The following is a 13,093-nucleotide window of genomic DNA, read 5'->3' on the forward strand; positions in this document are numbered from 1 at the left end:
CTTTTTTGTTTTTAGATTTGCTACCAAAATTTATTGATTGGTATGATGGTAAGAATTATTTATTTTAATTTGTTTAGGGAAGCTTTTACGTGATCATTTCTTTGAAAATGTGATTGCTTTAGTTTCAAGAACGTTTCTTCGGTTCGTTCCCGCGCCATAAATTTAAAATAATTGATGAATTCGACTACTTTTCTTCTTTCATTTACAAAATACCATTTAGCATTTCAAGCTAAAAATGCTCTTTTTTCTATAAAAACACGGGAAGAAATTCTTTTGAAGAAAGTTTCAAGAGCTGAAAGAAAATAGTGAAAATTTTTATGACATGAGTTTTTTCGGTCTGTTTTGCTAAGAAAATGACTCTCATGACTTTCAGTGTATTATAGAGGTTCAGTATTTTAGTAATTGTAGTGTAAATGATGTTATTATCAGTTGCGTTTGTTACCTAGTTAGGTGGATTGTTTTATCTGTTTTATTTGTTAGCCTCGTTTTTATGATAAACTTTAGTTTTAACATATTTTCTATTTTGTGAGTTTTTGTTTTCAGTGTCAGTTTTATTATTTTGTTAAATTTCTAGAAAATAGTTATTAGTTATCAATTTGTTAGGTATGAATAGGTTAGCATTGTGTATAAGACAACTATAAATGTTTATATTGAAAAACTTTCGTTTTCCTTGTAAATTTGAAACCGTAAACATTAGTTGTAGTATTGTTCGTGTAGTTTGATTTGAAATAATTTGATTTTATGCTTTCACTGATCCATTTAAATTCTTTGTGAAAATTATTTTTTAATGTGATAAAAGCTCATCAGCAGATTTTTGAAAAATTGAATTATTTACATTTGTGTTTTACTTAACTAGCCTTCGAAAATCGACTTAGTTCGGCCACATCAATAGATCAAGTCTAGAGGGTGTCACACCCAAATAACCTCTTATTCAAGTTTTATGTAAACTCTTTTGTCTAAACAATTCTCTCTCTCTCTAAAACACCCCTCCCCCACCCACCCTCTACTCACCTTTTAAGCTTTACGGAGATGTGTCTTTTTAGCATTTTAAAGAGGAAAAAAAGAAATAAGAAAATCAACTTAGAAACATCTATTCTTTAAGAATAAATCCTTCCATTTATTTAGAGACTTAAGTTTGAATAATTAAAAACCCACATAAATTTAAAAATCAAGAGAAACATTGCAGCCCCTTTTAATCAAAGTTGCACCCTCCTAATTCTGTTCTTGATAAAACTGAAACATTAAATCCTCCCCTAAGACATGAAGCTGTGGGCCAGAATTTTCCTACCCATCAAGGTTTACAGTAGAGTGCAAAAGTTTATAATTAGCTAAATTTTTCAAGTTTTTTTGTCATAATTCTTTGACTTTTCACTGAAGATGAATGAATTTTTTAACAAATGTTCCTATAATGTGATCGTATAATTTACTCAAAAGAATGATAACCTGTAAAGGAAGGTAGAAATTCAAATTTTATTGAAAACGTAACCATGCAAAAGATTAATAGCAGTTCCATGCCCATTAAGAAAATCAAAATTTCATGAAGAAAAATGTATTTATAATAAAATTAATTTACTGGAGATAATATTTAACTTAAGTTGAATTTAAAAAATAATGGGAAAGTCTAAGGAATTGTCACGAAAAAAGAAAAATTTAATAATACGCGCTGTAGAGAAGAAGATTCTTGTAAGCAAATTTCTGAGCTTTGTGATGTGGCTAAATCAACATTTAGTGTACTAGTTAAGAGATATAGAGAACGAAAGACACTTGAAAAAAATGATGGCTACAGAACTTTTGTTTGTAGTTTTAATTTCCTTACTTATTCAATATGTGGTCTCCTTTAGTCAGACTGACTACTTTTTTATGAAATTGATCTAAATTTAAAAATGAAAAGCCTCACTTTAAAATTTCAGTTGAAAATAAAATGTTTTATCTGCATTCTGTACATTTTGAGTTTTTTGTTAACAGAAGCAAACTCTTGTTAACTAAGTAGGTCGCTCTTATAACTTTAGATAGAGTTAAGAATTGAATTTTTTTATTATAAAGCAAATGTTTCCCGATTTTAACGAAATTGAAAACAAGTATTTTTTGTTTGTTTGAAAGTTCTGATTAAAAAAAGTACAAATACTTCAATCACGTTCTTACTGTCAAAAATTGTCATGAGATGCTCTAAATATTCTCAGGAGAACTGAGAATATATAAAGCGTACCGTGACAAATAGAGCGAAGAGAAAGATTACAAACTGTCGTTCCACAATACACGGTCGAGTTTTCAATTACAACTAAACCCTCACTCTGGATGAGTTTTCAAACCACTCTGTAAGCGTTTTTTAAACTGGAACAAAGCGAAGTTACAAGTTAAGTTATGAAGTTACAAACTTATTCATGAGTATCACTAAAATGACTGCAGCATTTCAAGACTCTGATCATCCTCAGCACATTTGAGTTGATCCTGCTTTGTTGAACGAAACTAAATGCTAAGCATGAATTTTTGCTCTGAGAAGATGTTTGGCTGATGTTGACCTGCTGACATTGACTTTACAAAGTTATAAAAACAAATTGTGTTAGTAAAATCGCAGCTATAAACAAGCACTAATAGATATTACAACCGTAATAACACTTTAAGTTAAACATCAGTTGTTGACATTTATTCGCTGCATTCACCTTGGCTTAAAGTTCATAATGTATTAGCTACGAAAAATGTTTGATTTTGAACATTGCTAACAGAAAGCATCATTTTAAAAAAGGATATTGGGTTAAAATAGATAGATAAGAAAGGGTAGTAGCACTTTCTTCTCTTTTAATCCTGGTCTCTTGTTTTTTATTCTCTTGTAAGCAATTTCTTTCGATGAAAAAAACTTTACCGCTTAAAGAAAGCTCATCGCTGTTATTCTTGCACTTTCAGTTTGTAGGCGCTCTTTTTCGGAATTATTGACAGCATGGATTTCAACATTTTTATGAGTTGTTTATAACAAAACTTATAAAAACCCAGAAGGAAATGAAAGATCAGGTAACAAAGCAACCTGGTAACAGTGCAATAAATAAAGCGGACTAAAACAGTTTGCACCCTACGATAAATGACTCTTTCGATTACACCTTATTTGTATATCAAGAAACTCCATTCTATATGTACTTAATTGGTTTCTACTCTATCGTCAACACAATCTCCCTCATAAAACTTTTAGGCCTTCAAAACCTAACGAAAATGTATTTTTTTTATCCAAAGAAATGAGAAGTGGATAAAATGATATAAAATATAAGTTTTAATGTTACTTTGAGAAATCTTTTTTTATATTAAATATATGAGGGGTGTAAGGGAAAATTGAATTCCATTTTTTCGAAATTTCAAAAAGAATATTTGGCGACTTTTTGTTATTGCTTTGTTAAACAGATTATTACTCGATGTTGGGTCTTTCAGAAGAAACCTTAGGGGTGTGGCTGTAAAGAGCTAAAAGGATCTTTTGATATTTCTTGATCTTTTGTAGCAGCAGCGTAAAAATCCCTGTTTTTTATGTTTCAGAGAATATTTTTAATCCCTCATTTCTACGCATTGTTTTGGATTTTACACTGTTAAAAAAAGTATAAAAACTTCAATCACGTTCTTACTTTTAAGAATTGTCATGAGATGCTCTAAATATTCTCAGGAGAACTGAGAGTATTAAGAATATGGAGATTCTCAGGAGAACTGAGAATATTTAAAGCGTACCATGGCAAAGAGAGCTAGCAGAACAATTGCATACTGTTGTTCCGCATTCGACGTTCGAGTTTTCAATTACAACCAAACCCTCACTCTGGCTGAGTTTTCAAACAACTCTGTGAGCGAACGGAGGTTTTTCAAATGAGGACATCGCCGCAGGAGTTGAATTGTTTCATTGATGAAAATCGCAAACTTTCATTCTCTTGTTAATAGTAATTTTTAAACGAACGACGCGAAAGAAGTAATTATTAATGATTTTGTTGTTATGTCGTTGTTAAAATGAGTTTTGAGCAGAATATATTTCTATTAGTTAGGTTTTTAGGGCAAAAGCAATACCAAGTTCAATTAATACAATAATTTTAGTTATAAATTTAAAAAGTTTTGGTTTTTTTGGTGACATTAAAATGGTTTTATGATAATTTTTTCTCTTCAAAACGTTTGAAAGTTTAAAAAAAGATGTCTCTAAAAGAAATGGCTCCTTATAAGTTACTTTTCGTGTGAAACTTTTAAAATATAATTTCCAACCGTTTTGAGAATTTTATTTCACTGTTACCGCTTTAAATTGACATACTTATAGTTTACTTTTTTATAATACTTTTTAATGTTTTTTTTTGCTTCAGCAAATAAATAGAAAGCGAAAATGTTTTTATTTCAGTTTGAAAATAAACTATTTTTGTATCAAATCTCACGCAACTTTTAAATTAAGTTGCGCGCTCTTTTAATACTTTTGGTCAAGCTTCTGATTGGCTGAATTGTTTATCGTATTTCTATTGGTTGGAGCGCAACCAAAGTTTGAAAACGGCGTACGACAAGTTTCAATAAATATTTAAATTTTATATTTCGTAAATTATTTATTTGTTTAATTAATATTTTTATAAATAAATAATATTTTTTGAAATGATTTGTGATCATTTGTTTTGATCTTTTTTATAAAGAAAATAATATCCGTAATATATTTATTACACACGATATCGTGTTTTCAAATTTTTGAAAGTTGATTTTCTTGAATAATTGTTGTTGCAAATAAATAAATATTAATAATAATATTAATATGTTATTATTGTTATTCCTCTTCAGATGAATACAAGATGTTCATGGAATGCTTCTTTGAAGCGCAGGTGTCGATTACCGAGGACATGAAAAGATCAATCGATAAACGAAGGTGGGAGATTATTATACGCAATGGAAAAACTGCTCATGAAGTTTCACATGAGAAATATTTTATGGAAAAATTTGTAGACGCAGGATGCAAGTTGAATGTATTTAGTGTTAAGAAAAAGATTTTATCTGAAGATGAGAAAAAACTTGTCATTTTATGTTCGACCAACGTTCGTGGTGTCGACTTATATCGTCCAGTGAAGATCGATGGATGGACACCGAGGCATAAGATTAAAGAGTTGCGGATAAACATCAGTTATACTTTCTTATCAAAGAACGAGTTCGAAGGTTTCGTCCCGTGGATTCGACTCGCTGAAGTATTATTTCTTCAACTTCACAAAGACACGAACTTCATCGACGACATTTGTGAATGGCTTCGTGGTTCGAACTTCAAGCGGTTGGTGATCAGTTACCGTGGAAAATATTTTTATAACATCGAAGAATTTAAAGTAAGAAACACGAAAAATGTTTAATATGTGAAATAAAAAATAAATGCAAATGAAAATATATAAAAAGTAAATGTAATACAAGAAAGTTTTTATAACATCAAAGAGTTGAAAAAGTTGAAGTGATACGAAATACTTTTGATTGTTTAAATATTTTTAATATGTTAAATAAAAATGTAAAATGTATAAATAATTCAAAAATTATTTATGAAATGAAATATGAAGTAATTTAAAAAGAAAAAAAAAAAGATTTTCTTTTAAAACATGAAACGTAAAAAAAAAAATATCGGAACTCGGAAAATCGAAAAACAAAATTCTAGCAAATTTTTTAAAAGCTTCGAACGTTGGACATATTTTTTATTCCCAAAGGAGGAAGGCAATTAAAAAAAAATTTTTTTTTGTAAATAAAGTAGTTAAATTTTTGTGAAGATAATTAGTTTGTGTTTTGTTTCGAAAAACTTTGAGTTGTTTTCAAACCATGTTTTTTTCAACTCCAATCATTTATATTGACTGATTTCATTTTTCACGTAACTTGGATCAATTTACACTTGCCGTTTCCATAGCAATTAAAATGACCCTGAGAAAAAAACTTTGAAAAAATTTTTTTGTTAAGATTGCTGCTGTCAAAGAGGCGTGGGCACAATATAATTTTAAGGATGTTGAGAATGATTTTGAATGAGGATGATTTGTAAAAAGTTACGGTAGTCAGAGTTAACCTAATCCCGCTTTAACCCCTAACTGCCCTCTTCCCAGAACTACGTCTTTAAAATCAGTTTTTTTTTTTTTGTTTTTTTCATAAATTAAATTGATATTCATTAAATGATCAAAGTTGTTAAATTCTGAAAATCGTCGAGTGAAGAAATTCTCAGAATAAAATTTTTTACTGCTCACTGTGTTTTAATAATATGGTTCATTTGCAAAAGGCCTTCTTTTTCTACATTTTGTAGGTCTACTATCTGTTTTTACTGTCACTTCAAATATGTAAATATAGTAATAAAATAAAGTAAGTAATTTATAGTAGCTTTTTAGTATCATATATAGCATAAAATAAATAATTACAAACTACTCAATAAATTTTTTTTCTGTTAAATTCATTTTATCAAAAATTCTTTTAACATTGTCCTTAAACTTTGCTCTTACCTTTCAGATGCCCACTTTTTTTTTTAACCTTTTTTTCTAAGTATGAAATCTAAAAAATAAAATATTGTGGCTAATTGATTGAGTCTTAGTAGCTAGTATTGGCAGCAAAATTCAGCAAACTTTCATATTTGAATATATCACAATATATTAGAAAAGGCCGGTTCTTAGCCATTGATACCCTTATATATTGGGGGGTTCACTATTTTTCCAAGATGGCGGCTGTATAATGAATTAGTAAAATTAATCTTGTTAGGGTTTACCAAGATGGCGTCCATTTTAATTCTTACCAAGTTGACTTACCTTTTCAGTCCTAAGTTTTGTTCAAATCTTTAAAATTTTCCAAGCTTATTCAGGACCAAAGACTTGATCGTAGTCCATCAAGCTAAAGCAGGGCTCAGCGATGGGTCGTGTTTTGTAGTGTCCAATGGCCAAGGTGCTGTGTGTGTCATTATTCAATAGGAACCTTTTATCATCGTTAGCACTGAGAGCCACTTTGTTGATTTCTTCGGTGTAAACATCGTGAAGATGGGATCGGAAAACGTTCATGGTTGCAAGCTGTTCTTTCTTATCCATTAAGCAGTCGTAGTAATGTTGATGATTAATCTTTTTGTCAACAACGCTCTTTTTAACACCTTTACATTTTTTGTGTTCTTCATCTTCAAGGACATCGTAAGAGTAGAGCTTCGGCCCAAGTTCAACAAATTGTATGATTTGCTTCCCACCGGTTTCATCCTTGAACATACCAATAACCTTTTTATTTTTTCCAACTTTGAAGCCAACGTTTTGAATAGCAGGATGGTTATTAGGAAAGTCGCTCGTGTCAAATTAGCTTTTAACATCATCAGCAATGTCTTTGTAAAAATCTTCCGTTTCAATTTCGTAAAAGAGTGAGTCGGTGTCGGTTATGAGCAACATGGCTTTATCGCCGTATTTAGGCTTCATGTAGTCATAGTGGTGTTCAAACATGAGAGTCTTGCTAATGTCAAGGATGCACATTCCTAAGTAAACAGGCTTATCATAAAAACATTTTGTTTTTTCCATGTGAACCGCGATTAAGTTTTCATCAAAAATGGTGTTTCGTTTATAACGAGGGACTTTAGATAATTTTAAGACTTCTTTTTTTGTGGTAATGAGTTTATAATCAACGCGCTTTAGAATATTCTCCATGGTTTTTCCAAAGACGGAGTTGTTCATGAGTTTAAAAAAGTCCTTTTCAAAGTCGTTTTTAGCGTATTTTCTTTTATCGGTGTTGAAATCGATGTATGTTTTCATGAAAGGTTCCTCTTCAAAGGTGATCCCTCGATGAATTTTGGTGATGACTAATCCTAATCGTTCATAGAGTTTTAAGTTTTCATGATGAACGACGTATTTTATTTTATTGTTTAAATTGGGAACGAGTTTGTCTACTTTTCCAATGGTCAATCTTTCAGGAGCCAAAGGGTAATCGTTGTGTAAATCGTGAAGGTGATCGGGGTACTCTAAATCGACTTCTAAAATGCATGGCATGTGTCGCCAATTTAAAAGCTGTTCATCAGTCATCCGTTTGAATCCTCTAACGGGAAGAGGTTTGCTCATAGCCCATCTATAAAGATTATTGGCGTCTAAGTACTGAATGAATTTGGATGGTTGTGAAGGATCGCATTTGTCCATGTATTTGTTATTGGCATTTCCAAGTCGGTTCGAGATCATGCTAATTCCACCGCGTATTCCTTTTTGAATCATGTTGAGCATATCAGGATCGGATAGCAATTCCAATTTAATTTCGGTTATTTTTAGCATAGCGTCCCAAGCTAATCCAGGAGAGGTGTAATACCAAAGAGGGTCAAGACCGTAATATTCAATGCATACGTCTCTGAAATTTTCAAAAACATCAGCTAGAATCAGCACGTCTGAGATGTTGTACAGCTCGTGATAGTCTTTAAACGTTTTGCATCCAAATTCTTTATAAACGTTTTGAGCATGCTTGTATTCTTCATCATCTAATTCCTCGTCATTGAGTTTGGAATAAAATTCTTTGATAAGAGGCAATTGCGTTTCGGAAAATTTTTCAATCGAGTCTACCCATTCGTAAGGGTAAACGCCTTTTCCTAATAGCAAATCTCGTTTTGTTCCGCTGAAGAGTGAATTTAAGTTTTTGCATTCAGTATCTGCTTTCTTAAGTCGACGATATTTGCAATCCTCGCAATTGGCTTTGCATTTGCATTTTTTACCTTTTCTATCCAGACAGCTCTTTTTGCATGTTTTTGGATCTAATTTAGAGCATTCATCACACAAATCTTTAACAAGGTTGTCGCCTAAATCTTTTAAAGGGCTTCCCATGAACCTGTGGCTGTCAATAAACCTCATTTCTTTCCAAACTCCTCGAAGTTTACCATTCTTAACATAGTCTCTCACTTTGATGCTTTTTGTGAAGCTGATGTACTTTTCCTCGTTGCATGGTATGCCATTGAGTTTTCCGCATAATTTTTTGATGAACAAATGGCTGTCGTAACCGGATAAATTGTGTAAAACGATGGGAATAAATTTTGGAATTCGATATTTTTTATTGCAAGCATCATGAGCAGCACCACGGTACTTTCCAGTCAAATGACAGTGATCCCACACTTTATCATTTTTAAGATCTTTATTGCAAATGTGGCATTCGGTTGCATCTTTAAATTTCTTTTCATACTCATCAGTGATTATTTTCTTTTTCTTCCAGTGTTTTTGTTGTGAATCACTATCGTTCCAAATCTTTGTAAGGTCTTCTTCAAGCATGGCGACAAACTTTTGTGCCACGTCGTCATCATCGCTTTCTGCTGTGTATTTATTTACTTTTGGTTTAAAACCATCAGGTCCTATGATGTAGTAGACGATGGAGCTTGGAAAATGCTTTTGACATTTTTTGGTATACGACTCTTTATTATTATATTCAGTGTTGTCATCTATAGGCTTGACGAAACTTTCAAAGTCAGCATACACCGCAAAGGGGACTCTCATAGTCTTGCTGTAGTTTTTAAACTCAAGGAATGTCCCTTCTTCAGGAAGATCGATTCTCATTGGAGCGTTATTATAACAGTCTTCTCGATGAATTTGGAGCTTTTCTTCTTGGTCAAAACCTTGCATGCACCTTCTGCAAAAATATCTTTTATGTTGTTTTTTCGATGCTGAATAGCTAGCAAACCGACTGAAATTATTAATGAGACAATAATGGTTGTTGTCTTCGTTTGAAATATACAGCAAATCAACACAATGCTTTCGGTCTACAAAATCAGATACTCGCAAAGGTTGAGGTGCTTTTTCTTTATACTCATAGACGTTGATGCTAATGGTTGGATTATCCACTTCAAACTTGTCGATTCTATGGTATTCAACAGGAAATTCAATTCCTTCCCAATCGAGCTCTTCTGATTTTAGAATCAAGTCATCATCAATTCTTGAATTATGCATATTTTTCAGATTCAGCGCTCTGGTGACGCACCACTTGAAACATTCATTGTCGTTGTTTTTCATGTTGGTGATTGCCCTTTTGTTTTTTAACTTGAGAGGTAGCTCCATGTAGGAAGAGCCGCTTAGAGGTCTGTAATCGATAAAGCTAATATCCATTTTTAAAATTTTTGACAAGACGCAATTAGACCCCATCTTGTTGTAATTAGCGCTACGTTCTAAGATTTTTTCTTCCATTTGACTCATTAACGTTCTTAAATCTGTAGCCGCTAAAATAATTTCCGAGTTGGATGAAAAGTTAGCCATCTGAGTAGTCTTTTCACCTGTTAAGATGCTTACACGCATCATTTCGCAGGTTAAAATAATTCTTACCTTTGTGTTTTTTTCTCCTTCCATGGTTTGAATAGCAGACTCTCTCACCAAGTTTAAAAAAGGAACAATGTCTTGGTATCGAGAAGAAGGCTCGTAAGAAAATAGTCTGGCTGAACGTTCTGCTGAATGCTGAGTCATATTAAACTTTACTGTAAAAGGTCTTTCACGCGGTTTTGGAGCAATGTCAGGTTTTTGAACAATTGGACTTGGTGCACCAAATGCAACGTCTTTGATTGACTTTATCGTTTTTTCCACTTTATTTTTAACGCTGCTCACTGCATTTTTTACCGTAGTCGGAACGTTTGGACCAACGAGAGTATTTAGTTGGTTAAAACCGTTAGAGACAGATGTTAGTATTCTTGAAAACCAACCAGGTTTTGGTGTTGAAATAGGTGTTGGAACAGGTGCTGGAACAGGATTTTGCAAATGGGCTGGTTTTGGGGCAACGATAGGTTTCTGAACGACAGGTCTTGGTGGAATTGTTGTCGGTTTTGGAGCGATGACAGGCTTTTGACGACTTGGAGCAGGACGCGGTGCTGTAACCACTGGACTTTGAGCAATCGAACGAGGAGTCGGCAAAGGTCTAGCCTCAGTCGTTCGTCTACGAGGTCCATGTCCAATGACATGTTTTGATGTTCTTATAGCTTCAACGAGCTGTTCTCTAGTCATTCTGGTATAGCCTTTTATGTATAGGCCTTTAGCATCTCTTTTTAACGATGCTATTGATACTTTTTTTATCTTTCAATGCTTTATCTTCCATTTTTATTAGTGGAAGAAAAAAATTTTCAGTACTTTCAACTTTTCGCTCTTTGGCAATGACATGTTTTGATGTTCTTATAGCTTCAACGAGCTGTTCTCTAGTCATTCTGGTATAGCCTTTGATGTATAGGCCTTTGACATCTCTTTTTAACGATGCCATTGAGACTTTTTTATTTTTCAATGATTTATCTTCCATTTTTATTAGGGGAAGAAAAATATTTTCGGTACTTTCAACATTTTGCTCTTTGGCAATAAATTTTTCTGAAGATTTGAGACTCATTTAATTTACGCCATGATTTTCTTTAAGTCAATTCAATTTTTTAAAATCTTGGCACACTATCTGCATATTTTCTTCTTCGAAAAGTCTCCCGCGAAAAAAATTATGATGGTAACCATGACAACCAATTAGCCGTAAAGAAATTTTTCGATTCTTTGAAAAGAATTAGAAAATCAGATCTTAAACCCTTAAATTAAAAGCTAGTGTCGTATCTTCTTGACCTTCTTGATTTTCATAAAAAATTATTCGATGAAAGCTTTTCAATTTATTCAATGGCAACTCTTTTCTACCATGAATAATATATTTTTCTTTCTCATCACCTGGCTTGTAAAATTCATATCCTCCAAAAAATTCATCTTTAGAAAATTTACTTTGCATGTTACCCATCTTTTTATTATGTCAAGAAAATTTATTTTACTCGAATTCAATTTTTTCAGCAAAATTTCAAAAATTAAGAGGAATACATATTTTTAATCTCTCTAATGTGTTCAGTGATTTTACGACAATTATTACGACCGCTGGCATTTAGTTTCCAATTTGTTCCGATCAGGAATTTATTACGCAGATCAATGTCTCGTTTTATATTTTCGATCACTTCATCAAAAGGTGCTACTTCAACCATTTCTTTGAAAATGATTCCATGTTCCTTTGGAAGTTTTCTAACGTTTTTTAAAAATTTGAGCAAACTTTTTGATTTAGTCGTATCAAAAGTTAACCCAAAGCTATCATCAAGGGCATTCAAAAGATCATCCTTTTGCATGTTTTTCATCTTTTTATTTACGCCAAGATTTTTATTTATGTTAATTTTTTAACATGTTTAAAGTTAAAAAATCAATTTTGAAGCAATTTGCGTTTTTTAAGCTTTTCAGAGTTTAAAAATTCAATCTTGATTCCATTGTCTACCTTTCCATCTTGACGCTCTAAATATCTCCATCCACGGCCAGTTCCTTCCATCGCTTTGTAAAGAGACTTTTATTCAGTCACCTCACCCGTTTCAATGTTAGTCATTCTCACAGTGATGGGCTTTTTCTTAACTAAACGAAGCCAGTCCCATTTAGGATCGTTTGGTTTCTTTTCTTTTATTTCACGTATTTTCTTATCTTTTGCTCTTCCTAAAATCTTATCTTTGCTGATCAAATTATTTTCAACCGCAAGCACCATCAACGTGATTAAATCGTCAGCCGTTTTATTAACACCATTTTCATTCAAAAAATTTTTCAAATACGATGTTGTATATCTCATTTTATTATACCAAAATTTTTTTTTAAGCCAATTCAATTTTTTTTTACTTCCCGAAAAGAATTTAAAAAATCATATTGATCGTATTGACCACCATGATGAAACTTTCGATAACACCATTGAACAACATTGCAAGGAGTCCAGATCTGTCAAGTTCAACAAATTCATCGTCCATCTTTTTAATTCTGTAATAATTTCATTCATTTCAAATTTAATTAAAATTAATAAACAACATTCATGCTGGTTCCTTCTGAAACAAAATTAAGCAATTTATCAGAAATAACCACTGCAAAAATAACGGTATTTGCAACAGTCGAAGTTCGAAATTTAAGGTTTACCACTAATTCAGCTGTTTCTGACGTCACTCTTTCTTTTTGCTTGCTGATATCAACAAAGAACAAGGGATAAAATTTTATATACTCAAACAAGGTCAACCCTGATTGACAAACAAGTTCATTGGTGCCGTAATATTTTTCATCAAAAGAGAACGCATCTGTATAAGCCATGACTACTCTCTTTTCTCCAAAATTCAAGTCGTAATTATAATTTGGATACTTTATTCCGTTAACAGTCACCCAAAAAT

The 13,093-nt window shown here is 32.1% G+C and overlaps 2 protein-coding genes across 2 annotated transcripts in view; both read left to right on the forward strand.

Moving 5' to 3' along the window:
• Positions 1–5,430, forward strand: part of LOC149894023 (uncharacterized) — a 35,630-nt gene extending 30,200 nt beyond the window's left edge. The window contains exons 7-8 of the mRNA XM_090076610.1: positions 16–48; positions 4,771–5,430. Of these exons, the coding sequence (XP_089932736.1) occupies positions 16–48; positions 4,771–5,324 (587 nt within the window). The 3' untranslated portion in view covers positions 5,325–5,430. The remainder of the gene's footprint in view (positions 1–15; positions 49–4,770) is intronic.
• Positions 1–13,093, forward strand: part of LOC149894022 (uncharacterized) — an 81,725-nt gene that overhangs the window by 43,482 nt on the left and 25,150 nt on the right. The window lies entirely within an intron of this gene.

This window comes from Hydra viridissima, unplaced genomic scaffold, assembly GCF_058129835.1.
Source record: "Hydra viridissima isolate aposymbiotic clone 2 unplaced genomic scaffold, HvirCarnegie_v1 scaffold_1, whole genome shotgun sequence".
In the NCBI taxonomy this organism is placed as follows: Eukaryota; Metazoa; Cnidaria; class Hydrozoa; order Anthoathecata; family Hydridae; genus Hydra; species Hydra viridissima.